Source organism: Ursus arctos, unplaced genomic scaffold (assembly GCF_023065955.2).
Source record: "Ursus arctos isolate Adak ecotype North America unplaced genomic scaffold, UrsArc2.0 scaffold_23, whole genome shotgun sequence".
Lineage (NCBI taxonomy): Eukaryota > Metazoa > Chordata > Mammalia > Carnivora > Ursidae > Ursus > Ursus arctos.
In genome coordinates this window covers 10,226,102-10,252,311 of record NW_026622908.1, presented here as the reverse complement: position 1 = coordinate 10,252,311, position 26,210 = coordinate 10,226,102, and the positions used below count along the sequence as shown (strand labels likewise).

The window sequence follows — 26,210 nt, the reverse complement described above, 5'->3', positions numbered from 1 at the left end:
ATCTACAATTACTTTACCATCATCAGTGTAAATGCCAATACAATGCAAAAGGCAAACAGTGTATCAGCATTATTGCAAGAATAGTTTTGATCTCCTGGACTTTCTGCAAGAGTTTTATTTTGGGAGTCACCAGGGGTCTGCTGGCTCCATTTTAAGAACAATTGAGGTGAAAGATGATGCTGGTTTGGACCACGATGGCAGTAGTGGAAGCAGTGAGAACTATTTTGGTTCTGGATGTATTTTAAAGGTAGATCCTATCACGTTTGCTAGCCAACTAGGATGTGGAGTTGAGAAGAAAGGTCAAGGATGACCTTAAGTTTTCTGGCCTGAGCTAATGAAAGAAGAAATTCCATGAAGTGAGGTACAGAAAGATAGCAGGAGCGGGGTTTGGGGAAAATCAGAAATACAGTTTTGGAACATGTTAAGTTTCAGATGCCCAGGAGACATCTAAGTAGACATGTCATGTAGGCGGCCGGATATAGTCTGCAGTGGGAGACAGATGGCTGGAGATACACGCTGAGGAATCATCAACATCTAGGTATTTCAAACAGTAAGACTGGATGAAATCACCAAGGGAGGGAGGACGGCAGAAAGATGGGCAGAAGAGAGATCTCAGGACTAAGGTGCCAACATGTAAAGGTGAAGGAGTGAGGAAAAGCCAACAACGGAAACTGAAGAGTGGTCAAGGAGGAAGGGAGAGAGTGGGGAAGGCCAAGATGAATGTTTCTAGGAGCTTGATCATTAGCATCCAGTACTACTGGTACCTCAAAGAAGATGAGGGCTGAGAACCGGTCGCTGGAATTATCAACATGCACACTCACTGGTGACCCTGATAAGGGTAGTTTCAATGAAATGACAGAGGCAGAAATCCTGGTAAGCGTGGGCTTAAAAAAGATTTCTACACCCATGCTCATAATGGCTTCAGCCTGGAAACAATCCAAATGTTCACCAACAGGTGAATAAACAGATGAGTAGAATTCTGTTTATAAAATGGACTACTATTCAGTAATAAAAGAGAATGGATTGTTGACACACATAAACATGATGAATCTCAAAAAACATTGTGCAGAAAGAAGGTGGGAACGAAGGAGTACATACTATATGACCCTGCTTACATGAAGTTCTAAAACAGGCAAAACAAATTTATCTTGATGGAAATCAGGATAGTGTTTGCCTAGAAAAGGGAGCGGGGATACGTGCTGACTGCAAAGCAGCACAAGAAAAAGTGTTCTAAATATTAGCAGGGGTGTTGAGTATATGCATACATTTGCCAAGTCATTATACTGCACATTTCACGTGTGCTTTTTATTTTATATAAATTACACCTCAATACAGTTGTTCAAAAAATGGAAAGAGAGGCAACAGAGACCATGAACATGGACAACTCTGAGTGGTCTTGATGTAAAAGGAAAACTAGAAATGTGGCAATAGCAGAGGGAAAGGTGGAGTTTAAATTTTTTTCATCATAGGGGTATCTGGGTGGCTCAGTCGGTTAACTGTCCCACTCTTGATCTCAGCTCAGGTCTTGATCTCAGGGTCATGAGTTTAAGCCCTGTGTCGGGCTCCACGTCCAGCATGTGTCTATTTAAAAAAATTATTATAGGTGAAATAATAGCCTATTTGTATGTTAACTGGAGAGTGGTGGAGGGAAAATCTGATGATACAGGGGAGACATGCTGAAGCAATTATCTGAACTACTCAGAGTGAGATGTGGGACACAGAGAGAGAGGCTGGAAGCAGGGGAAGTTCACTTAGTGGGGAGGCAATATATAGGCATAAAGATTGGCTGGGGCATGTGGTATGGAAACCTGCGGAAGTTCTCAGATTCATTCTATTTTCTCAGTAAAATAGGAAAAAAGGACTTCAGCTGAAAGAATGGGGGAGGAAGTTCTGGAGGCTGGAGGAGAGAAGGTATAAAATAGTCTGGAGACTGTGAGAAAAATGGATCAGGGAAATACGGAATCACTTCTGGACACCTGAGATTAGGAGTCATAAATTTAAGACCAGACCGTCAGTACGGCTGAGTGTTTTCCTCCAGCCTCACTGAGCTGCATGTGTGCAGTCATGGGTTTGGATTAGAAGCAGAATTGTGGTTTAGCCAAGAGTACAGAAAAGTGGAGGAGAGGCGAAGAAGTTGCAGCTATATGAAAGGGGGTATTTATAATGATGGACTGGATTTTAAACTGATCCAATAGGGAGGTGTAAACATAAAGGCGTGAGGGACAAAAGACATGCGGTATGAATGAATGGATTTTGGTCTTGGTGGAGTTGAAGTGCTGGAATTGGATTACAAAAGAGAGTGAGCTGGAAAGAGAGGTAGTTAGAATGATACTTAATGTTGAGATTTACACAGGAGTTTGAGTTCTGGGTATGGCCAGTTCTACAGGATGACCACAGGAGCGGCTGAGTTAAGGTAAAGGGCAAAATCACTGGGTGAGGTCAATGAGCCAAAAGGTCAGAATATAAAAGGATCATTCACATGAAATCTTAAACTCACCGAGTAAGCAGGAGCAGTGTGGGGCAGTGTGGGGCAGTGGTGGCACTTAAAACTTTCAGGAATGGAGATTAATCTGGAGGCTGAGAGTTGAGAGGTAAGATGGTTTGTGTTACAGTCTTGATGACAAAAGATAAAGATGGGAGGGATTTTGGAGAGAATGATCTACAACTTGCAACCCAAAGCAAGGAAGTCACCCATTGCTCATCCAAGTCTAGGGAGGTAAGTGGTGTGGGAGAGGACAGTCACTACTTAAGAGGTCTTTGGGGGAAGCAATATCCTCAGGAGGGCGAGGGATTTCAGCGAGAAAAGAGGAGAGAACTGCACAGGGATATGAGATTGGGATGCAGAACAAGCCGGGAGGCTGGGGCTTCATCTTCCTTTACTATTTAAGCTACCATTACCTTAATTTTTAAAAATTACAATGAACTCAATGATAGACTATTTTAGACTAGAGCTAAATGAATGCTAACTGTTCCACATTAGCCAAGATGCTGAGGGACTATACAAAAACTGTTTCTTTGGTAGGCTTTTTTTGTTTTTTTGCACCCAAAATGTTATTGGAAAGGACAAGTGAATTGCTTAGACATTTTAAAAAGTACTTCACTTATTCATCATTCTGCTTGGAAAAATTTGCCCTAACTTTCAGTAAGGAAACAAACACAAAATCATTAAAAATACACGAGCCTCCAAGGCAACATGGCCTCACTTGATAGCTAGGCAGGGACTTTACATACTTCCCATGGGGCCTAGTGCATTAATACAACAGGAACACCACATTCTAGGGTGAGAACCAAGCAAGGCAGGCATTGGAAGCCTCAAGGCATGTTGAAAAGTGCTGATATAAAGCAATTTCCCCAACTGTCTCTCCTAATGTTGGCAGTTAGTTTTGGGTCCATAGCCCTCTTAGAAACCCAGAGGTTAGTGAGATTCACGGAAGTCCTTCATTAGTTTAGTTTGTAGCTTGTGGGTGGGGTTCAACCATCTCTAACTTTGTAAAAGTTCTGTTTGCACCTTTCTCTGGTCTTACTAAAACTTTCTAAATGAAGTTGATAATCAGCTACAAAGTTTTAGCGTACTCATTTTCTTTGTACGGGGCACTGTTAGAATTCCGGACACCAGTCTCAAGTACGTAAATACTATACATGTATATGTTTTAAGTTAGGGTAAGTCTTGGTTAATCCTCTTAAGTCTCATAAACAAGTACATCTAGTTGCTTAGCTTCATGTTTGTAAAAACTATGTGTTCTATTGGGTGTATGTTCTCTGCCATGGCCATTCATGAATCTTGTGAAGAAATATTCTACCTACACTATTAGCTATCTCTGCTCCAGTAAAACTTTATCAAAATGGGCAATGGGGTGGATTTGGCCCCAGGCTATAGTTCGCCAACCCACAGCGGGCAATGCTTGGCCTCAGCTATCTCACTGACCTTGCCTTTCATCATAGATTCAAATTCCGTGACAGTATTGTATATTCACTATGTTTTCGAGATATTCTTCACAGAAAAATCTGAATCCCTAGATGTTTTGTATCTACACTACAGTCAAGCCACTTAAATGATCATTTCTGGCATGAATGGCAGAAGCTAAGTGATATATGATCCTGTTTTAGTCTTTCCTATTCATAGTTTTTAGCAGTACTGTTAGCACACTCGCTCCACCTGATAGTTGAGTATGGGCTGATCTCAAGTCGGTAACTTCACACACTACATTTTAGATATTCCATTTTAAAAAGAACGGATGGGGCACCTGGGTGGCTCAGTCGCCAAGCCTTCGGCTCAGGTCATGATCCCAGGGTCCTGGGATCGAGCCTTGCATCAGGCTCCCTGCTCGGCGGGAAGCCTGCTTCTCCCTCTCCCACTCCCCCTGCTTGTGTGCCCTCTCTCGCTGTCTCTTTCTCTGTCAAATACATGAAATCTTTAAAAGTAAATAAATAAAAAGAGAGAAAGGTAGAATGATTGAAAACACAGGTGGGCCAGACTGGTTAATCTAGATTAAATGGTAAGAAGCAAATAACTCTGTAGGACCAGAATTACTTGCCCTCCCTCTCAAACAGGGCTTATTTCAAAGTGAAATGACATCGCCCTCATTTATTTTATAATGTGTTCCCAACAGTTGGGGCTCCTTACTGGACCACTTCGTGCAATGCTGTACACCCTCAAGAGTTGTTTTGTTGAAACACTCCTTCCAAAATGCTCTGTTCAGAAAATATTGTTCTAGTGAATAGAGACGACTAGTTGGATGAACCCTATACATCACAAAATAACAATGTTAGTTTTCACAAAGAAAAATAGAAGGAAAAATGTATTTTCTTAATGGTAATGAAATGAAATCCTTGGGACAGAGTAGTTTGCTATCCATAAATGTGCATCTGTTACAGCATGAAAGGACAGTGTATTTACCATCGTCAAAGGCTATGAAGTTTTAATTTTTTGTAGCAGTTTAATGGCGGAAATTCCAATCGAAGAGCTAACATTTGGACTCTCATGTTCTCATAAAATGCTTAGGTACACACATTAGAATGTTTCAGCCTGGGAAGGCAAACAGAGATCTACCAACTATGGTTGGCCTATTTATAACCAGGAGAAAATCAAAAGAGCCACTGGGTGAAAATCCTAGGCAAAACAAACAAGAGTTTTCAAAAAAATAATTTTTGAGAAATACTTTGTTAAATAGTAAAAAAATACTGTTATGCACTTACTATGAAAGAAAAATAAAGCAAAAAAAATCAGTTTTTGGGTACTTTAAAAATCCACTGAATCTTTTTACGGGGCTTCCTTATTTTTATCACTCTACCATACTCAAATTTGTACATGAAATCATTCCAGAAAAGATTTAAAGTACTTTGAGCTGTATTATCAGCACCACACATTTCTAGTAATGTTTTAAATACAAAAACAAGCTGGCTGGTTTAACCCAGTGAAAACAGAAATCATGCTTATAGAAGAAGCAAGACTTAAAAGACTATGGTCTGAAATACAACATTTGAAGGGGTTATTTTTCCCATTGCTAGAAGTCCAGTTCTCTAAGACCAAAAGACAATTTTTTTAAGTTTTTGCTATATTAAATATTAATTTGTTAAAATATCCCCACCCATTCATGTACTTAAGGGTAGTATTTGATGAAGGAACAATTCCCAAACGAATCTAATGTAGATAGCACATATTCCGTGAAAGGTCCCCTGGACTGCCCAATGATACTATCACCTGGCATTTACTGAGTGTCTTCTACGCGCCAGGCACGGACTGAAGTAGCTGAAATGTACTAACTCATGAACTGGCACATTCATGAAGGGAGAGAGAGGTTAAGGGACACGACTAAGATCCCGCAGCGAGTCAGAGCTGTCAGGAGAGCCTGCACCGAGGCACCGACGGCAGAGCTCGGACTGCTCCACGCTACGCTCTGCTGCCTTGTGTGCGGACTCTCTTGAAAAAGAACTAGCTGTTGAACTGAAAAAAAGACGACCAAGATCCCTGTTTTCTTAAAGATGATCCCTTTGTTAAGACTTGTTTTAAATGTTTCTGATTTTATAAAAGGCTTTAGTATGTTAAAATACCGTTTTATAATGCTAATGGTTGTTGTACACATTTTATTGAATGTTTTCTAACCTGCATTTCAAATCGTATCAATAACTGTAAATAACACAACTGTAAGTATATTAACAGTTACATGTTCAACTTTGCACATAAATCTAGTTTGAAAAAGATTAGTAAATAAGTACTTATTTTTCCCAACCTTTAAAAACTTGTATGAAACCTAGGGTAAATGTATTGAAGGTAGATTTCCTGGGCAGTACTAGAAAACTGTATGGCGAAAGAATATTTGCAAAGAGAAAAGAAGCTACAAAATGAGAAGTTCAGAACTAGAAGATAATCACTTAAGCCGTCTCTAAAATATGACTTGTGAGACATTCTTTTCCATTTTTTAGTCCCTCCCGGTTGCTCTTTAATTATATTCTGATATTCTAGCAAATAACACAATTAAAAACTACTCCTGAGTAGAAATCTGCAAAAAATGTACAAGAGCGTGTGCATAGTTACTAGTTTAATAAAACATTATCCAAACAACTAACCAGTTACTAGTGTTTAAAATTTATAGTAAGAAACATTAAAAACAACATCTCTGTTTCAAATTTAGGCCTATTTAAATGATTTTCAGTATAGCTAAACTCTATGTAACTGCTACATTTAGTGAAATTTTGCTGACCAGACTTCCGAGACTGAGATGATGCAGGTGGCCCACTGGATCTGCTGTTCCCTTCCTTAGCTGAACTGTGTCAGATTCCTACCATGTGTTTCTCGTACGGAGGAGACTCATTAGGAAAGGATCCATCAACCACATGCTCATATAAAACCCCCTCTCTCCACCCCCTACCCACAACCCACCCCCATACTAAAACCCGCAAGTTGTGCTTTTGTAGCCGTTTCACTGCAGAGCATACGTTTGAGTTGAATTATTCAATGTGAGGGTCACAATGAGAGTACGTGGATCTTTCTTATTCTTGTGGACTGTGATCTTTCCTTTCAAGGCTTCACCTATAGAAGAAAGGCAAAAGACGTGTTTAAGAATTCAAGGAATGCGGTCTAGCAGAAAAGTAATAACGTATACCTAGTACTTTTCTTTTATTGTGAGATGTTTCATTCATTTTGAAAAAAATCAGTAGATTCAATTTTTAGGGCAATTTTATGTTTAATTTTTGAACAAAGTAGACCTAAAAAAATGAAAAATTTTAAAATTAACTTAAAACATAACTGAATATTTAAAGCACAAACTACAACAATGTATTAGGAGATAATCCATGTATAACACCATTTGGGGAAGTGAAATTTTTATAACAATAGCTCAAAGGATTGGAGGGAGTAAATCGAAGTAAATTACGGAGAGCCTTAAACTAAAAATGAAATGGTGTACTCATGTTTGATGGTAGTCTGGAAAGCTAAAGAGGCATGACGGAACTCTAGAGCAACAATTACAAAAAACAAACCCGACACACGTAGTTAATTAGCCAAGGGTGGAGATAAAACGAAATAATAAAGAGTATTCAATCAAAAAAAATGTAAGAAGGAGAAAAGGAATAAATGACAGGGGTAGATACAGAAAAACAGCGAGTGACAGAATTACATCTAGTATCACAGATAACAACATTAACTGTAATGTGTTCAATATACTTTGAATATAAAGACAGGGTCAAAGTAAAGGGAAGGAGAAATATTCTATATAATATTCTATATAATGTAATTCTATATTAATCATAGAGAGTCTGAAATGGCAGTATTAATTTCAGACAAAGATGACTTCAGGAAAAACTATATAACCAGAGATAAAGAGATTTCAAAATGATCATTCAATTCATAGAGAGAGGCGCTGACTTTTATGTATGACTGTATGACTACAGAGCTTCAAAATGCATGATGCAAATCTGACAGAACCACAGGACACAGATAACCCACAATTATCATTGGAAATTTCACCTCTCCTCTGCCAATAATTGCAGTAACAACTAGACCGAAAACCAAAAAGAATATGGAAGACTTAGCACACTATCAAATATCCCTCATAAACAAAGATTCAAAAATCCTTTGACTAAAGAGAAAAGTACTACTGTCTCATAAAATACAGAAAAAACACCTGACAAAACTAATTTATAACAACTTTCAGCAACCTAGCAATAGAAGGAATCTTCAAGCTGATAGAAGGATCTATGAGAAACTCCAGATAATATTCTTAAAAAAAAAAAGGTTTATTTATTTTAGAGAGAGAGACAGCGCATACACGCGCAGGAGGAGGGATGGAGGGAGAGGGAGAGGGAGAATCTCCAGCGGACTCCACACTGAGCAAGGAGCTCGATCCCAGGACCCTGAGATCACAACCTGAACAGAAATCAAGAGTCGGCCACTTAACCCACTGAGCCACGCAGGCGCCCCACTCCAGATAACATTCTTAATGGTGAAAGACTGAATGTGTTCTTCCTAAGACTGGAACTGAGATAAGGATGATTATTCTGACCACCTCTAATTAGTAACCTATTGGATGTTCTAGTCAGGGAATGAAGGTGTGGGGGAGGGAATAAATAATGATATAGATTGGGGGGGAAAGAAGCAAAACAGTCTTTATTTGCAGATCACATGGTCTTATACATAGAAAATCCTAATATGCAAAAAACCCTACTAGAACTGTAAGATGGTTTAACAATCTTAAGACAGAAAATTTCATTTCTATGTGCTAGCAATGTAGAATTAGAATTTAAAATTGAAATAAAAGCCCATGAACATTTACAACAGCATCAGAAAAAGAGCATATAGTACTTGAGATAAATGTAACAATATATGTACAATGTTTAGGCACTTAAAACTACAAAATAGTGCTAAAGATAATCAAAGTACAGTTGACCCCTGAATGACACAGATTTGAATTTCATAGGTCCACTTAATTGTGTATTTTTTTGATGAATAAAGTACTGTAAATGCATTTTCCCTTATGATTTTCTTTCTTTCTTTTTAAATATTTTATTTATTTATTTGAGAGAGAGAGCGTGGGAATGGCAAAATAAGAGGGAGAAACAGCAAGAAGCCCGATGTGGGGCTCGATCCCAGGACCCTGGGATCATGACCTGAGCTGAAGGTAGACACTTAACTGACTGAGCCACGCATGTACCCCTCCTTGTGATTTTCTTAACATTTTTTTCTAGCTTACTTTACTGTAAGAATACAGTATATAGTATCTATATAAAGTAAGTATTAATCAACTGTTTATGTCATTGGAAAGGTTTTTGGTCAATAGGAGGCTATCAGTAGTTAACACTTTGGGGAGTCAGAAGTTTCATGCAGATTTTTGACTGTAGAGGAGGTTGGCCACAGTGTTCAAGGGTCAACTATAAATGGGGACATACATTCTGCTTGTGGATGAAAGACACAAACAATACTGTTAAGATGTCAGCTCTCTGCAAGGTAATCTATAGAATCAAAACAGTTCCAATCAAAATCCTAGCAGGCTGTTTTGGGTAGAAATTAACAACTTGATTTTAAAATTTATATGGCAGTTTAAAGGCTCTAGAATAATGAAAACAAGTTTGAAAAAGAACGAAGTCTGAGGACTTAACATCATCTTTTGAAGACAGTGTCTAACTGGCATAAGGACAGACACATAGATCAATGGAACAAAACAGCTCGGAAATAGACATATCCATATATGGTCAATTAATTTTTGACTAAGAAGCCAAGTAATTAAATTGGAAAAGGACAGACTTTTCAAGAAATTATGAAGAAACAACCTAATATACATTTTGGAAAAACTGAACTATTACCCTTAAAATTAACATGAAATACGTTATAGACCTAAATGTACAAGGCAGGGGCGCCGGGTGGCACAGCGGTTAAGCGTCTGCCTTCGGCTCAGGGTGTGATCCTGGTGTTGTGGGATCGAGCCCCACATCAGGCTCCTCCGCTGTGAGCCTGTTTCTTCCTCTCCCACTCCCCCTGCTTGTGTTCCCTCTCTCCCTGGATGTCTCTATCTCTGTCAAATAAATAAAATAAATAAATAAATGTACAAGGCAAAACTATAACATTTTTATAAGAAACTATATGAAAAACTCTATGATATTACGGTAGCAAAGATTTCTTTTCTTTTTTTAAAGATTTTTATTTATTTACTGGACAGAGAGACACAGCGAGAGAGGGAACATCAGCAAGGGGAGTGGGAGAGGGAGAAGCAGGCTTCCCGCTGAGCAGGGAGCCCAATGTGGGCCTTAATCCCAGGATCGTGGGATCATGACCTGAGCTGAAGGCAGATGCTTAACCACTGAGCCACCCAGGCGCCCCAAGGGTAGCAAAGATTTCTTAATTAGGACACAAAAATACAAACTTTAAAAGATATTAAGAAAATAAAAAGACATGCTGGGAATTGGGATAAAAATATTAGCAACACATATATCTGACAAAGAACTTGTACCTATATAAAGATTCTTTTAATTCATTCGGCAAGTTGACAAACACCCCAATTAAGAATTCAGCAAAATACTTTTAACAGACATCTCATACACACAAAATATACAAATGACCAATAAACATATGAAAAGGTGCTCAACATCATTAGTCATCAGGCAAATGCTAACTAAAAGGACAGCTATTGCTCCACAGACAAAAGAACGACAAATTAAAATGGCCGACCTTTTTTATAAGTGCTGACAACGATGTGGAGCAGCTGAACCCACCATGGTGGTAGGAACGTTGAATAATACATTGATTTTGAAAAAATTTGCTAGTTTCCTATAAAGTTAAACATACACTTACCCTAGACCTAATAATTCCTCTCCTAGGTATCTACCCAAGAGAAATGAAAATGTATGTCCACACAAAGACATGTTTTTACATGAATGTTTGTAGCAACTTCATTCATAATGGCCCCTAACTGGAAACAACCCAAAGTCTAGCAGCAGGTGAATGTGGTAAGTAAACTGTGGTACGGTCATATAAAGGAATGTTATTTAAGAATAAAAAGGTACAAACTACTGATACACAGATGAACCTCAAAATACATTAAGCAAAGAAGTATAACATTTTAAAAGAATACCAATACTTTAGTGTTAGTAATACTAAGATATAGTGACAGAAAGCAGATCACTGGTGGTCTTGGTCTGGGGATTGGAACTGGGAATGACTAACCACATAGGCGATCAAGGAGGAAACTTTTTAGAGTGATGTAAATATTTTTTATCTTGATTAGGATGGTGCATACATTTGTCAAAACTCATCAAAGTATACAATGATGATATGTGAATTTTTATTGTATGTAAATTATGGAATAAAACTGTTTAACAAATGTGGTGGCTTAGGAATAAACTGATTCATAGATAAATGGACTATAGTAGAGAAACCAAAAGATCCATTATGGCAATTTAGTTCATGGTTAAGTAGGGCATTTTAAGTCACTAAGGAAAGAATGCAACACAAATGTGTAAATATAGTAATATAATCTTTTTTGGTATCAAACTGAAGTCAGAAACCAAAAGAAAAAGGTTAAAGACTTGATTATACAAAAATGAAAACAAAATTGTGTATCTTGCAAAGCAAGATACTCTAAAGAAAGAAAAGTAACTTGGGGCGCCTGGATGGCTCAGTTGGTTAGGTGCCTGACTCTTGGTTTCAGCTCCTATTGTAATCTTATGGGTAGTGGGACTGAGCCCCCTGTTGGGCTCCACGCTCAGCAAGGAGTCTGCTTAAGGATTCTCTCCCTCTGCATTGCCCCCACCAAAATAAATAAATAAATCCTAAAAAAAAAAAAAAAGGCAACTTAAAGCACTATTACTTTCACTTCTTAGAATAGCAAATATTTTTTAAAAAGTGAATTTTGATTTGATTCCTTAGGATGAATGATCAGAAGTGGAATACTTTCAAAAAAGGCATAAAGTATATTCCGGTTTCACACTCCTGCCATCTTCATCAACACTGGGTATTACTAGAAACCAAACAAAAAAATGAGCAAAAGAAAACAATAAAAATATTTTTGTTATTTAAGCAACCACCAGAATCTGACTGCTTTGATTGCATTTCAGGGATTATCAGTAGTGATGGGTATTATTTCAAATGTTTAACCACCATCTAAAAAAAAAAATCCTTTGTGCCTTCAAGTTAATGACTTTTTTGATGTATATGAGATATTGTTACAAATGTTTCTTTTTAGTGCACATCCTCTAATGGCTGCAGCGGTTTGATTTAAGTGCCTTGAAGGTGTTAAAAAAATGTAAGCTGGCTTGTTTGTAAACGCTTTATTTAATCCTTAGGATAAGGGTCAAAATGGAAATGTTCTACGGAGCTTATGAAGCAGGTCATCAAATTCTTCAAGTTTAAAGGATACATTTAAGAGTTCTATGTAGTCCTCAACTTAGAAATATAGCACAAGTCAAAATGAACTAGTAATGGATACTTTTGTTAAATTTCCATGAAAGAAAAAATTTTAAGCACCAATATTAAATAAAACATTTGAATAATTAAATGTTATATATAAATGAATAATTAAAAAGTTGTAACAGTAATTACCTTAGAAGTTAGTATGATAATTTTCATGTCTTAAAATGAAAAACAAGCAAAGTAACTATTTCTATAATAATCTTAAATTCTAAATGAGGGCACAAACAGCAATTATTTAAGTTAATTAAATAGCATGAAGGGTCACAGTAATAAATACATAATTCATACTGCTGAACTCCTGTCAATTGTTTAGGCCTGACAAAAGTGCCAAGGCAGTGGCTGTAATACCAGAATGGAGTATAGTAATTAATCAGTGTCAAATAGATATAAAATGACTGATGCTGTTAAGCGTGTATACTGTGGTGAGAGAAGCAAAGGACACTCTCAGTGGAGCTGAGCTGTATCACCTTGTTTTTATCACCAGCAGACGGCCATTAGTACCACAAAGCAGTGTTGCAGTTCAATCAAGAACAAAATTGATTTCATTCAATTCTGTTCTAGTGGCTTTTTAAAATTAATTTCTTCCAGAGCAATGAAATTTCATTTCCCCAGAAGGGGGAAAATTTAAAAATCATTATTATCAGTATTACAGCTTAAAGAATGAAAGAAAAAGGAGAAATGGATTTTTCCATCATATAAAAGCTTACTAGATACATATAGAGAAAGAAAAATAAATAGCCTGATTTTAGTCATATTTTCAAAGCCAAATTACATGAAAAAGATCTGGATTTTTAAAGTAAACACTGCCATATAAGTTTGTACAGTAAAAAATTGTACATTAAAGGAAAGGGGACAAACACATTGAATTTAAAATTTAAAGTAAGTGATCTTTAACTACTTTAAAAGTATTCATTCTGGGAGGGGGGTTTGTTACTCCCAGAATGCTGGAAGTGCTCAAATGTTGACCGCATTTCTTCTGAAATATTTTTAGATCTAGGTTGTGAATAAAATAAAAAACAAACAAACAAAAAAACCTGAACACCAAAACAAAACAAACTAGGCTCATTATTTTATAGTTCCATTTTGCTTTTGGCCAAATGTACAATTCTTAGTCTGAGAAATTCCTTATTCGCACAACATCTTTTCTTACTTTCTAAATATCAAGTCCACCCTGAAGGGTGGAAAAAGAGATTACCATTATTGAAGATATTCACACACCCGCCCCCATGCCCCACAATCTAGGCCGCATGATGAAAGGCATATTTATAATATTTTATTTAAAAAACCTTATCATATTACGTTCTGGATACTAAGACAAGGTTTATACACACAGTAAATTATTTTGATTAGACACTCTTGGCTTTACTTAATTTTATCTAATAATTTTAGAGCAGGATGAGTCTAAAACTACTTTTAGTTTTAATTAAACCCAACTACAGAGAACTCTTCAACAATGCCAAGATAAATTTAAATATTAATCTACTCAAGTTCAATAGTAGGATAAAATTTTTGAGAACATGAGAGTTGACAAAATGGGACAAGCAAATAAAAGAGCCAGTAAATGCCTCTGGCATGATGTCATCCAAGGTGATTAGAGGAAATGAGATTTCAATGACAATGCATATTACTATAGTTATTTGTATAATCAGCAAAATATTTACAATATGACAAATACTACATCAGATCAAAAGGCGTGAAAGACAAATAACTCATCATCTATCAGAACCCTTTATCACAACATACTGAGATGTGGTAACACAGATGTATGCATGAATTGATCTAGGAGAACAAAGAAGACAGCAATTAATTTTCTAAGGTGAAAGAGGTCAAAACAGCTTTCTTGGCAGAATATCTTAGACAAAGGCAAGGAGTAAGAAAAGATGGAAAAGTTAGCTAAAAAGTGAGCAGTCTCTATAAGTCCATATGAGCTGGAGCATATGATGGGCTTATGATGTGGAATGTAACACAGTGGAGTAGCATTGGAAATGATGAAAAATGGTCAGATTGTAAAGGGTCATGGTAAGGAATTTGGATTTTATCCTGGAAATATTGACAGTCCAGTGAGAGTTTTTTTTTTTTAATTAACTTTACTAAGGCATAATTTACATACAGTAAAATGTACACATTTTACACGTGCAGTTCAATGAGTTCTGCCATTCTCTCACCTTCGTAAACTTTTGCCTACCCCAGGTCTCAAAGGTTATCTCTTATGTTCTCTTCTAGAAGTTTTGTAGTTTTATACATTTATATTTAGGTACATGACCCATTTAGAGTTGGTTCTTGGATATAGTATGAGGTAAGCATTGAGATTATTTTCCTGTACAAATATTTAGTTGTCCTAAGCACCATTTCTTGAAAAGACTATCATTTTCCCATTGAATTACACTGAACCCTTTGGAAAAATATAATCAATTCTACAAAAGTAGGTCTATTTCTGGATTCTCTGTTATATTAAACTCTATGTCTATCTATAGTATAATAACCTTGCTGTCTGGTTTAATATAACTTTTTAATAAGTTTAGAAATCACATTGTATAAAGATTCCAATATGATTCTTTGGAAAATTGCTTGGTGACTCCAGGTCTTTTGCATTTGCATACAAATTTTAGAATCAGCCTGTCAATTTTTTCTTTTCCCCAGCCTGTCAATTTCTATCTTGCTAAAATTCTCTTACTAGTTCTGTAGTTCTTTTGTAGATTCCTTAGAATTTACTGTGGACACAATCATGTTATTTATAAATAATGACTTTTATTTCTTCCTTTCCAATGACTTTTACTCCTTTTTTCATTCCTTTTCACACTGGCTAAGACCTCCAATATGAGAGAATAGGAGTGGTGAATGTGAACATTCTTGCCTTGTCCCAAACAGAGGGAAAGCATTCAGTTTTGCTCCATTCAGTATGATGCTAGATGTGGACTTTGTGTGGATGCCTTTTATCAGGTTCAGGAAGTTCTCTTTTATTTCTAGTATATGCTAGGAGTATTTATCATGAATAGATACTGAATTTTGTCAAATGCTTTTTTTGCTTCCACTGATGTGACCATGTGGTTTTTCTTCTTTAGACTGTTAGCAAGGATGACTATTAAATGATTCTGAAATATTTTTGAATTTTATATTATTGAATCAGTCTTGGGTTCCTGCACTAAACCCCACTTGGTCATAGTGTATTGTTCTTTTTTAAAAATATTGCTGGATTCAACTTGCTAGTGTTTTGTTGACAATTTGTGCATCTATATTTATGAAAGATGTTCTGTAGTTTAATTTTCTTGTACAATTTTTGTCTGGTTTTTGGTATCAAGGCCCTTATAAAATTAGTTCTCTTCCATTTTCTGGAAGAGACTGTATAGAACTGGTGTTACTTCTTTTTGAAGTGGTTGGAAGAATTTGCACTGAAGCAATCTGTGCCTGGAGATTTGTTTTATGGAAGGCTTTGAGGCTGACTGCCTGTTTTTGTGAATAAAGTTTAACTGGAACACAGCCACACCCACTCATTTACCTACCATCCCTCAGAGTTTAAGGTGTTTGTGGGTCCCCACTGCTGACACTATGGGGTTATCTGGGGGCTAGGTTATAAGAGAACAAAGAGAAAAATACAAAAGAAAAATGGGGATTTCTTTCTCTAAGCATCAGGAGATCCTTTCCCCATTCCTCAAGTTGGAATGAGACGAGCTAGTTAGTCTGCGCTGATGCCTTCCTTCTGGTTTCACGCTGTCTCGAGACCAGACTGGGGGATATTGGAGGCAAACAAATCATAAATGTATTACCAGTTCAGGGTATTCGAATTCTGGTCTTCTCCAATATATCTGCTATAATTTACTTTTCAGAGATCTCAAATAGCTGTTCCCTGCATTCTGGTTTATTCAAGGTGCATTTGGTGAGAGAGCTTATTTTCACTGCCCTAAAAATTCTCTGTGCTCTGCTTATCTGTATCCCTTGCCCTCGGCAACCACTGTTTTTTTCAGTGTCTCTACAGTTTTGCTTTTCCCAGAAGTCATATAGCTGGAATCACACTCTGTGTAGCCTTTTCAGATTTGCTCCTTTCACTTAGTAATATACATTTAAGATTCCTCCAAGTCATTTCATAGCATCATAGTTTCTTTTTAGCACTCAATATTCCATTATGTGGATGTACAGACCATTCATTTTTAATGTAATTATCAGTGTTGGAATTTACGTCTACCATCATACCGTTTGTTTTCTTTTTTCTTAATTTTATTATTTGACACAGAGAGAGAGAGGGAGAGAGTGTGCGCGTGCGTGCACAAGTAGGGGGAGCAGCAGAGGGATAGGGAGAAGCGGCAGGAAGCCCAGGGTGGGGGTGGGGGGCCTCAATCCCAGAATCCTGGGATTATGACTTGAGCGGAAGGCAGATACTCAACCAAGCCACCCAGGTGCCCCATAACATTTGTTTTCTATTTCTTTATGTTTGTATCTTTTGAACTAAATCTTTTTCTTGAGATTCTGTTTTATCTTCACCACTAGCTTATTAGCTATATTTTGTGGCTTAAATGAAACTTTTTCTTATCTGTTCCTCCAACATTTACAACATACGTATTTATCATAATTTACCATTAAATTGCTTCATGTACAGTGTAAGAACCTAATGTATTTCCATTTTCTTATTAACTTTTTTGATCACTGCCATACATTTTATGTCTCTATAAGTTTTGAAACCTGTAATACATTTTTGCTTTAAAAAGTCAATTATCTTTTACAAAATTAAAAAAATGAGAAAACAAAGTCTTTTTTATGAACTCACACATTTACTCTTTCTGACACTTCCCATTCGTTTGTTTAGATTCAAGCTTCCACTTGGTGATATCTTCCTTTCACTTGAGAAACTTACTTTATCTTGTATTGATGGTCTGCTGGAGATGAATTCTTGCAGTGTTTTTCTTCTGGAAAAGTTTTATTTAGCCTTCACTTCTGAAATATATTTATTGTAAATATGGAATCTAGGTTCACAGTTTCTTTTAGCACTTGGAAAATGTCATTTATCATCTGGCTTACATAGTTTCTGAAGAATATTCTGAAGTTATTCTTTCTTTTTTCCTCCGTTTCATTTTTCTTTGATTCATGTTAAGACTTTTTATATTATCACTATTTATTGGCAATTTGTTTACGATATGTCATGGTGTTGTTTTCTTTGTATCGATCTTACCTAGGGTTCACTGAGTTTCTTCAATCTGTGGTTTGTAGCTTTTATCAAATGAGAGAAAAATTTGGCCATTATTGTATCTTCAAATGTATTTTCTGTCCCTGCTTCTTTCAGGGACTTCTTTTATCACATTTAAATCGAGTGCTTTATATTTTCCTACAGGATACTGTGAATATATTCATTTTTTAAAAAAACTTTTTTCTCTCTCTGTGCTTCATTCTGGATACAATGTAATGCTGCATCTTCAAGAACAGACATTTTTTTCTGTTAACTGCACTGAATGACATTTTCACTTCAGATATTATAATTTCCATCTCTAGAAGTTCTATTTGGATTTTAAATATCTTCTCATGTAAAAGTAGTTATAATATGTTTCAACATGCTTGTGCGCTAATTTCATTTCTGGGTCTGTTTCTATCAACTGACATTTTCCTGCATTCAATGTCTGACTGAAAGTTTTGGCCATGATGATATATTGTTCAGTGTTTTTTGTTTTCCTGTGCTGCCAATAAAGTTACTTGGGTCGTTTTTTGTTTTTTTCTTTCAAGGCTTGTTTTTAAGCTTTCTTAAGGAGCATGAAGGTTAGCCTTTACTTTAGGGATAGTTTATTCCCAGTATGAAGTTCTGGTCCTTCTGGACTGAAGACAGTCCACAAGGACTCCCCACTCTAGCTGGCTGGAAACTCAAATACCCCACAGCCCCATGTACGCTCTGAGAACTATTTGTTCATAGCAGCCTTAAATGCTTTGCCTGACCTCAGGCATTTCATCCTACTTCTGAGTCCTCATCTAAAACTCAAGGGGACATTGTGTGTAGATTTCTGGATTAGCATGTCTTCTTTAGTACTCTGCTCTACAACTTCTTATTTTTTTTTTTTTAAGATTTTATTTATTTATTTGACAGAGAGAGGGGAGTGGGAGAGGAAGAAGCAGGCTCCCAGAGGAGGAGCCTGATGCGAGGCTCAATTCTAGAACGCTAGGATCACGCCCTGAGCCGAAGGCAGATGCTTAACAACTGAGCCACCCAGGCGCCCCTGCCCTACAACTTCTGACTTCTATTCATTAGTACTACCATCTCAGGTTTGGCAGGGTTTAAAAAAAAAAAAAAAGCAAAAAAAAAAGCGCTGTATTTCCTTATATAATCCCTTCTTTATACTATCATAGCTGAGAATGACCACCTTTTCCTTACTTTGAAATTACCCTTTCAAGTCTTTCCTGTTCTATTTTAGGGGATTCCAAAATTTTGTGGTGTACTGGTCTTACTATTTAAATGCAAGCAGATATACAATGGCAGTGAAAGAAATACAGAAAGTAGATGGTACAAGAAGGCTATATTAAAATCACACACCTCCTTCACAGTATTCTGAAAAAGCTCAATCAGTTACTCTAAGGATTACTGAGTAACGAATAGTTAAGATTTCAAAATTTTACTAGACATAAAATAGTATTTTGTTGTAACTAGGTAGGAGAAAATTCAAATGCTATCTTAAATCTCCCTCAAGATTAAAACATGAATGAATTAGCACTACCTTTAAAATTCTAGCATTAAGATAATAAAATGGTTACTGTGAAGAAGAAAGCAACGTTTTCCAGTTTCCAAATATCAATCCAAATACCAAAGCAATACAAAAACCAACCAAGCAACCAAACAAAAGCAGATGAATTTCATTTGTGCTCGCCACACTTCAGTTTTGCCGTGCTCAAGCTTTTTGGAGAAAGAGAAAATGACGCCATCAAGGTTTTATTTCCATAGCACTGCAATCTTAAAGTGAAAATATTACAACAAGGTGCTGCTTTACTCTAATAGTGTTTATCTGCATCTACTAAATTCAATTTATGCATCAACAGTGAAATCAAACTATAATTGAATTTTATGGAATATTTTAAACACAGAACAATGTAATAACCACACAGACCTACCACTCAATTTTGTCAAATCTTAACATTCTCCCATAGCTCCCTCAATTTCTAAAAGGAATAATTCAGATCTATGGCACCGAACCCCCTTTAAAGCCTTCCCCGATCCTATTTCTATCCTTCCGCAGGCGTAGCCACTAAACTGAATTCCGCAGATACCATCTTTAAGTTTCGCTTCTCATTTTTACTATGTGTGTGTGTGTGTATGTGTAACCATTTCACATGTCTTTAAACTCCATATAAACAATGTATTTTAGGAATCATTCTGTAACTTTTTTTGCTTAATGTCACTTCTGATATTCACAAATATATGATTTATCTGTTACAGAGATTTTACTGTATGCAACTATCATATCTATCTATCTTCTGTTAATGGACATTCAGGTTGCCTCTAACTTTCCACTTCTACAAACCATACTGTTGTCAGAATTGTCGTAGACAGGCTGCAGGGGAGATTGTTCAGAATACACGCCTAGAAAAAAACTGTGGTTTTAGTGATGGATATTTATACATCTATACTTAATTTGATGGTAGCAAACTGTTCTCTAAAGTTGTACCAATAAAGACTATCAGCAGAAGAGTATAAACGTTCTATTTGGCTACATGATTGCAGGCACTTAGGCTTGTTAAATTTTATGTTTTTTCCCTGTAGTGATGGATAAGAAACAGTCTCTTGCATAGTTTTAGTTGGCACCTCTCCCTGAGTTACTAGTGATGTTGTGTATCTTTTCATTGAAGTTTGCTGTACATTCAGGTTTTATATAGTCAGAAAGCTTTCAGTGAAGGTGGGGGAGGATGACTTACATGTAATAAGCAATTTAAATAAAAAAGATTCCATAGTCAAATTCTAACTTTTGGAGCTAAAGGTGTAGGTACATAAGAACTGTAGGTACTCATCAGAGTGAGCAATCAATGAAGCGTAAGACAGAGGAATGCAGAATTGGGCCAGTCCTTGAGCACTGTGTAAGTGAGCAGGCAGAGGCAGTGGAGAGCCCTCTAGACATAATACTGAACACCATAACTGCTGAATGGCATTCTCTCTAATTTACACCTTACCTCAATGGGGGATATTTCTCATTAGTCACTTTGGAAGTGTAAGTATTTTTAGTTATATTTGCAACTTAGTACATACTAGTTACTGCTTAAAGAAAAGTTTTTAGAATTATTTTGTGGTCCTCAAAATAAAAGCTACATACTAAAGCACATTTTAACTGGCAGGAATTATAAATCTAATCTAAATAAGAGTTTTCTTTAAATCGCTACTTTATTTATTTCTTTATTTTAAAGATTTTATTTATTTATTCGACAGAGATAGAGACAGCCAGCGAGAGAGGGAACACAAGCAGGGGGAGTGGGAGAGGAAGAAGCAGGCTCCTAGCGGAGGAGCCTGATGTGGGGCTCGATCCCATAATGCTGGGATCACGCCCTGAGCCGAAGGCAGACGCCCAACCACTGTGCCACCCAGGTGCCCCTAAATCGCTACTTTAATGAAATGATATGCCATCTAAAATTTATGTAGCTCTAAGAACATCCTATCTTACTTAGCATCTGTTATATTGCTTCAAATACAGTGGCACCTAAAAAGTCATTGTAGAATGAAGGAATATTGTTTACTTCAAAATGACTAAGACATTTCTCTCCCTTTACTTTTCTTTCTCACCTGCTTTCACTGAAAATGGCTTTTCCAATAGAAATACTGTTTGTTTCCAGTGTGTTCCAGCACTCTGGGGGCCCGTGGAGAACATGACCTGCATTGGTAGAGTTCAAAAGTATCTGCTGAAGTACAGGGTTTTTAATATCATGCTACTACAATCTACTACAACATTAATCTACTACATCCAATACGAGCTCCAATGGCTTACAACAGCAAAATGCTTATGATCAAACACCTTGGGGCACACAAATAAAATATAATGTATGTCACATAATTTTTTTTTTTTTTTAAAGATTTTATTTCACAGAGACAGCCAGCGAGAGAGGAAACACAAGCAGGGGGAGTGGGAGAGGAAGAAGCAGACTCCTAGCAGAAGAGCCTGATGTGGGGCTCGATCCCACAACGCCAGGATCACACCCTGAGCCAAAGGCAGACGCTTAACGACTGAGCCACCCAGGCGCCCCTTCACATAATTAATTCTTATGAGAAAACTCATGACACTTACCCTGCTGTGACAATTCTTCTCAAAATATATATCAAAGTAGCCAGCAATTGCCTGTTTTTAAAAAAAGGAATATGAATAATTATTAAACTAATTACATGACATAATAATTAATTATTCGGTCTTTCAAGACATGGCAAAAAGAAACCATTTCAAAGACTAGACACCTCTTAAACTTACGACAGGTCATTATATTTTCCTAGAAAAGATGTTACATTAAAAATAAAGTAATATAATGTGGCTTTCCCCCACAGAAACGATATAAAAATAAGGGCGACAAGGCTAATCAAACAATCAATATGTGTTTTATTAGAGAAATGACTGTGGTAGACTACTGAAAAGTGAGAGACCACATTAAGGAAGAGGCCTCAGGCAGCCCCTCGCTGACCCGTGCTCTCCCGAAGAGAGGCCGCTGTGCGAGCTGAGCCATCTTGGACCTCTTTGCTCCAGTCAAACCAGACAACTGCAGCAGCATAAGAAACCCGAGGAGAGACCAGCAGAAGAACCAGAGGGTAAGTCCAGTCCAGACTGCAGAACCATACACAAATAAATCTAAATGACTGTGACTCCAAGGTGCCCAGTTTTAGGGTGGTCGGTGACGCCGCAGTAACTTCAGCACGCTCTTTTACACGAAGACCTCATGTAATTTCTTCTGATCTTGTGCGTCCGATTTTAAAGCAACCTACTATGAATATTTTTGTGATGAGATCAAAGGCATTTTTAAATGTCACATTTTTTTCCTGAAGATAAGCTAAAAATATATAATAGTACTCAAATAAAATTTATGTTTAAGCCAATACCCAAAGGAGAACCTCTGAGGTAACTCTAAGGGATACTGTGATAGCACAAAAAGGTCTCTAAAAGACGAATACTCAGATGAGGACATGTAACTTTCATTTCTTTTTGTTTAAAATTTAAGTGATGCCATCCTTTTTTCTTTCGCTAATGGAATTAGCTTAATCTATTTTTAAAACTGGCATTAAAAAAAGCATATAAAGTGTTAAAAATAGGACGCCGATTATTGAAAAATCACTATAAAGCTAATTTGTGTACTCTGCTGCTTTGGTTGAGAATGTGAAGTTTTATTGATCTGTGAGGTTAATACGGATTGGGCCCAAAACAAGTTCAATACTTAACACTGAGGTTCATTATATTTTAGATACCAAGACAGAATCAAAATACTATTTATAATACTGTCAGACAAATATAAAGCAATGCAGTACTCAGATACAGATTATTATAGAAAACCATGTAATTAATCAGAACATTTATAAAACATGACTTCTTTCAGTTGATTTCCTGGTATCCCTCCAGAGACTAATTTAACTACTTTCTTAAATTTATTCCCGTATGCCAGTCTTGTTCACCAGTGTCCAGAGCAGTGCCTGGCCCATCGTACACAATTAATATTTGCTGAGAGAATGTGCTTATTATATGCAATTCTATTACAGTACTCACCATTTACCATTGTACCGTATAGTTAGTTGCGCTACCAGATGGCAGTGTTTTTAAGAACAAAGCCTACGTGTAATTCATATTGTTGTGCCCCTTACCTAGCACAGGTCTGTCGTATAGCAGGTTCTCTTTAAATAAATTTTAGTTAAAATTTTCAGTTTTCAGTTTCCTAAATTCAACTAGTCTTATTATGTAGTCAGGACACTTAATGAAATCAGTGAATAACTAAACTTAGATAGAACTAATAATTTTCAACTGAAAAAAATGGAGAATGTGAGATACATATGGGGGAGGAGAGGAACCCTAATTCTTTGTATGAACCTGCACAAGTCTCAGCCTGACCTCTGAACTACAGGTGAGATCCAAATCAACATAACAAAGGCTGAGAGAATGGAACTAAAATCTCAATCACTGGCACAGGTCTCAAAAACCTAAAACCAACAAGCAAAGATCTCGAGAACAAAACAGAGATTTGAAAAACCTATACAAGTCAGACTAATCACTAAACAGCATATGTGCATGAGAGCCCAAAACACTATAGCACACGTTTAGAGAATGAGACTGAGATGTGAACCACTGCCTGCCCAGACACGGTTGACAGAACGTACGTTTGGTTGACTGCCTGCTCACACCCAACATCAACATGCTCCAGATGATTGTAACAGGACCGAGAGTACACACAACATAACATGCAAAACATCCAGAACACAATCCAAAATTATTCAACATACAGAGAACCAGGAAAATGTCTTTAACTTTTAAGAAAAGAGATAATCCACACATGCCAACTGTGGGATGACCCAGAAGCTGGGACGATGAGACAAAGACTTTAAAACAGGAATTATAACTATGCCGTTGTAAGGTAATAGAAATGAGGTTACAGAAAACATATGGAAATGAAGTGAAAGATAGGAATTCTCGTAGAGAAAAAGAAACTACCAAAAAAAAAAAAAAACCCTAATGGAAATTTTAGAATTAAAAAACACAATAAATGAAACAAAAAACCATCGTGGGCTGAACTGCAGAATGGAGATGACAGAGAGAGAGAGAGGAAAAAAAATCAGTGAATGTGAAGATAGATCAATAGAAAGTATCTAATTTGAAAAATCAGGGGGAAAAGATTGAAATAAAATGCAAGAGCCTCAGGGACCTGTGCACCTAACATACATGTAACTGGAGGTCTAGATGGGAAAGAAAAAAAATACTGGAGCAGGAAAAACCTTTCAAAATTCTATATCCAGCAAAAATATCCTTCAGGAATGAAGGCAAAATAAAGACATTTTCAAGTAAAGGAAAACTAAAAGAATTCATTGACAAAAGATTTTTTAGAAGAGATGTTAAAGGCAGTTCTTCAGGATGGTGAGCAATAATACTGAGAAGAAACCTGAAACATCAAAAGTAACAGAAATGATCAGATATAACTTGGTAAATATAAAAGATTACCTTTCCCCTCTGAATTCCTTTAAAATACTTAGGGTTGCTTAAGGCAAAAATGATAACACCACTGGGGGGGTTTCCATGTATGCACATGTAATCACAAAGATCAGTGCAGGGGGTTGGTGGGTGGTTAGGAGGAGGAAGAGTAAAATCCCACCAACATATACAAGTGTTTATAAAACTGGGATGTGAAGAAGGCTTGTTAAGCATCACACATAGGCAGAAACTTAATAAAAGTTTAAAATTTTAGTATCAAAACCATAATAAGATATTACCTTACACCTATCAGAACTGCTAGAATCAGAGGGGCAAGAGTTGACAAGGATGTGAAGAAAAAAGAACACTTAGGCTGTTCATGGCAATGGAAATTGGTACAGCCACTGTGGAAAACTATGGAAATTCTTCAAAAAGTTAAAAATAGAAATACTGTATGATCCAGTAATTTCACTGGGTAGTTACCCAAGAAAACAAAACCACTAATTTAAAAAGATATATGCACCCATGTTTATTGCAGCATTACTTGCAATAGTCAAGATACTGAAGCAACCTAAGTGCCCATGGATAGATGAATGGATAAAGAAGATGTGGTACAAGCACACACACTGAAATATTACCCAGGCATAAAAAAGAATGAAATCTTTCCATTCACAACAACATGGATGGACCTCTATAGAAGGTATTATGCTAAGTGGAATAAGTTAGAGAAACACAAATACCACATGATTTCACTTATATGTGGAATCTAAAAAACAAAACAAAGAGGCAAAAAAACCAGGCTCTGATTTTTTAAAAAATATTTTATTGATTTATTTGAAAGAGAGAGAAGAGAGAATGAGAGACAGCAGGAACAGGGGGAGGAGTAGAGGGAGAAGCAGACTTCCCACCAAGCAGGGAGTTTGGGTGTTGTACACCCAAAACTAATATGACACTGCATGTTAATTATACTTTAATACAAACATTAATACAATTTTAGTGTCAAAATTAAAAGCTGAAGAAATCTGAGAATACTTGCAATATATATATATATATAACAAAGGGACACTGTCCTTTGTACATTAAGCTACTACAAATTAGTAAGAAAACAATGTCAAAAGAAATTAGAAGACAAAGCAGGAAATTTATAAAAGAAAAATCAAATAATAAGCATATGTAAAAAATGTTTGACCTACTTAGAAAAATAAGTAAACTAAAACAATCAGACATAATTTTCCTTGGTCATGATGGGGAAAATATTTAATGATAATATCCATACAGTTAGTAGGGAAAAATGCATACTGGGAAAATAAACTGAAATAACCTTTCTAGAGGGAACTTAGCAATACATAATAAAAGACAAAACATTTGTATTAAAAAGAAGTCACAGAGAAAATGGTACACATGCTATGATTCTACCTATATATAGAAAATTTAAAAACAGCACAACTTACTGTAAGTCATGATAATAGTTACCCTTCAATAGCAGTAGAAACTAGAAAGGGGTTACATGGAGGGCTCCTGGGCTGCTGGGAATATTCTGTTTCTTCAGTTGACTGCTGGATACATGGTGGGTATTCACTTTGTGCAATTTTATCAAACTACACTTAAGATTTGTGCACTCTTCTGTTGTGTAAGTTTATGTTATGGACTCAATCAAAATGCTTATATAATGCATATACTCATTGACCCAGTAATCCTAAACTTTCAAAAAA

At 36.5% G+C, this 26,210-nt stretch overlaps 1 protein-coding gene across 3 annotated transcripts in view; it reads right to left on the bottom strand.

Annotated features, from left to right (window-relative positions):
* Positions 1 to 6,068: 6,068 nt before the first annotated feature.
* PRMT3 (protein arginine methyltransferase 3) overlaps positions 6,069 to 26,210 on the bottom strand; it is a 125,386-nt gene continuing 105,244 nt past the window's right edge. For all 3 annotated transcript variants that reach the window (XM_026512222.4, XM_048215285.2, XM_026512223.4), the window contains 3 exons: positions 21,634 to 21,684; positions 21,135 to 21,222; positions 6,069 to 7,030 (listed from right to left, as the gene is read on the bottom strand). In XM_026512222.4, coding sequence (XP_026368007.2) covers positions 6,921 to 7,030; positions 21,135 to 21,222; positions 21,634 to 21,684 — 249 coding nt within the window. In that variant the 3' untranslated portion in view covers positions 6,069 to 6,920. The remainder of the gene's footprint in view (positions 7,031 to 21,134; positions 21,223 to 21,633; positions 21,685 to 26,210) is intronic.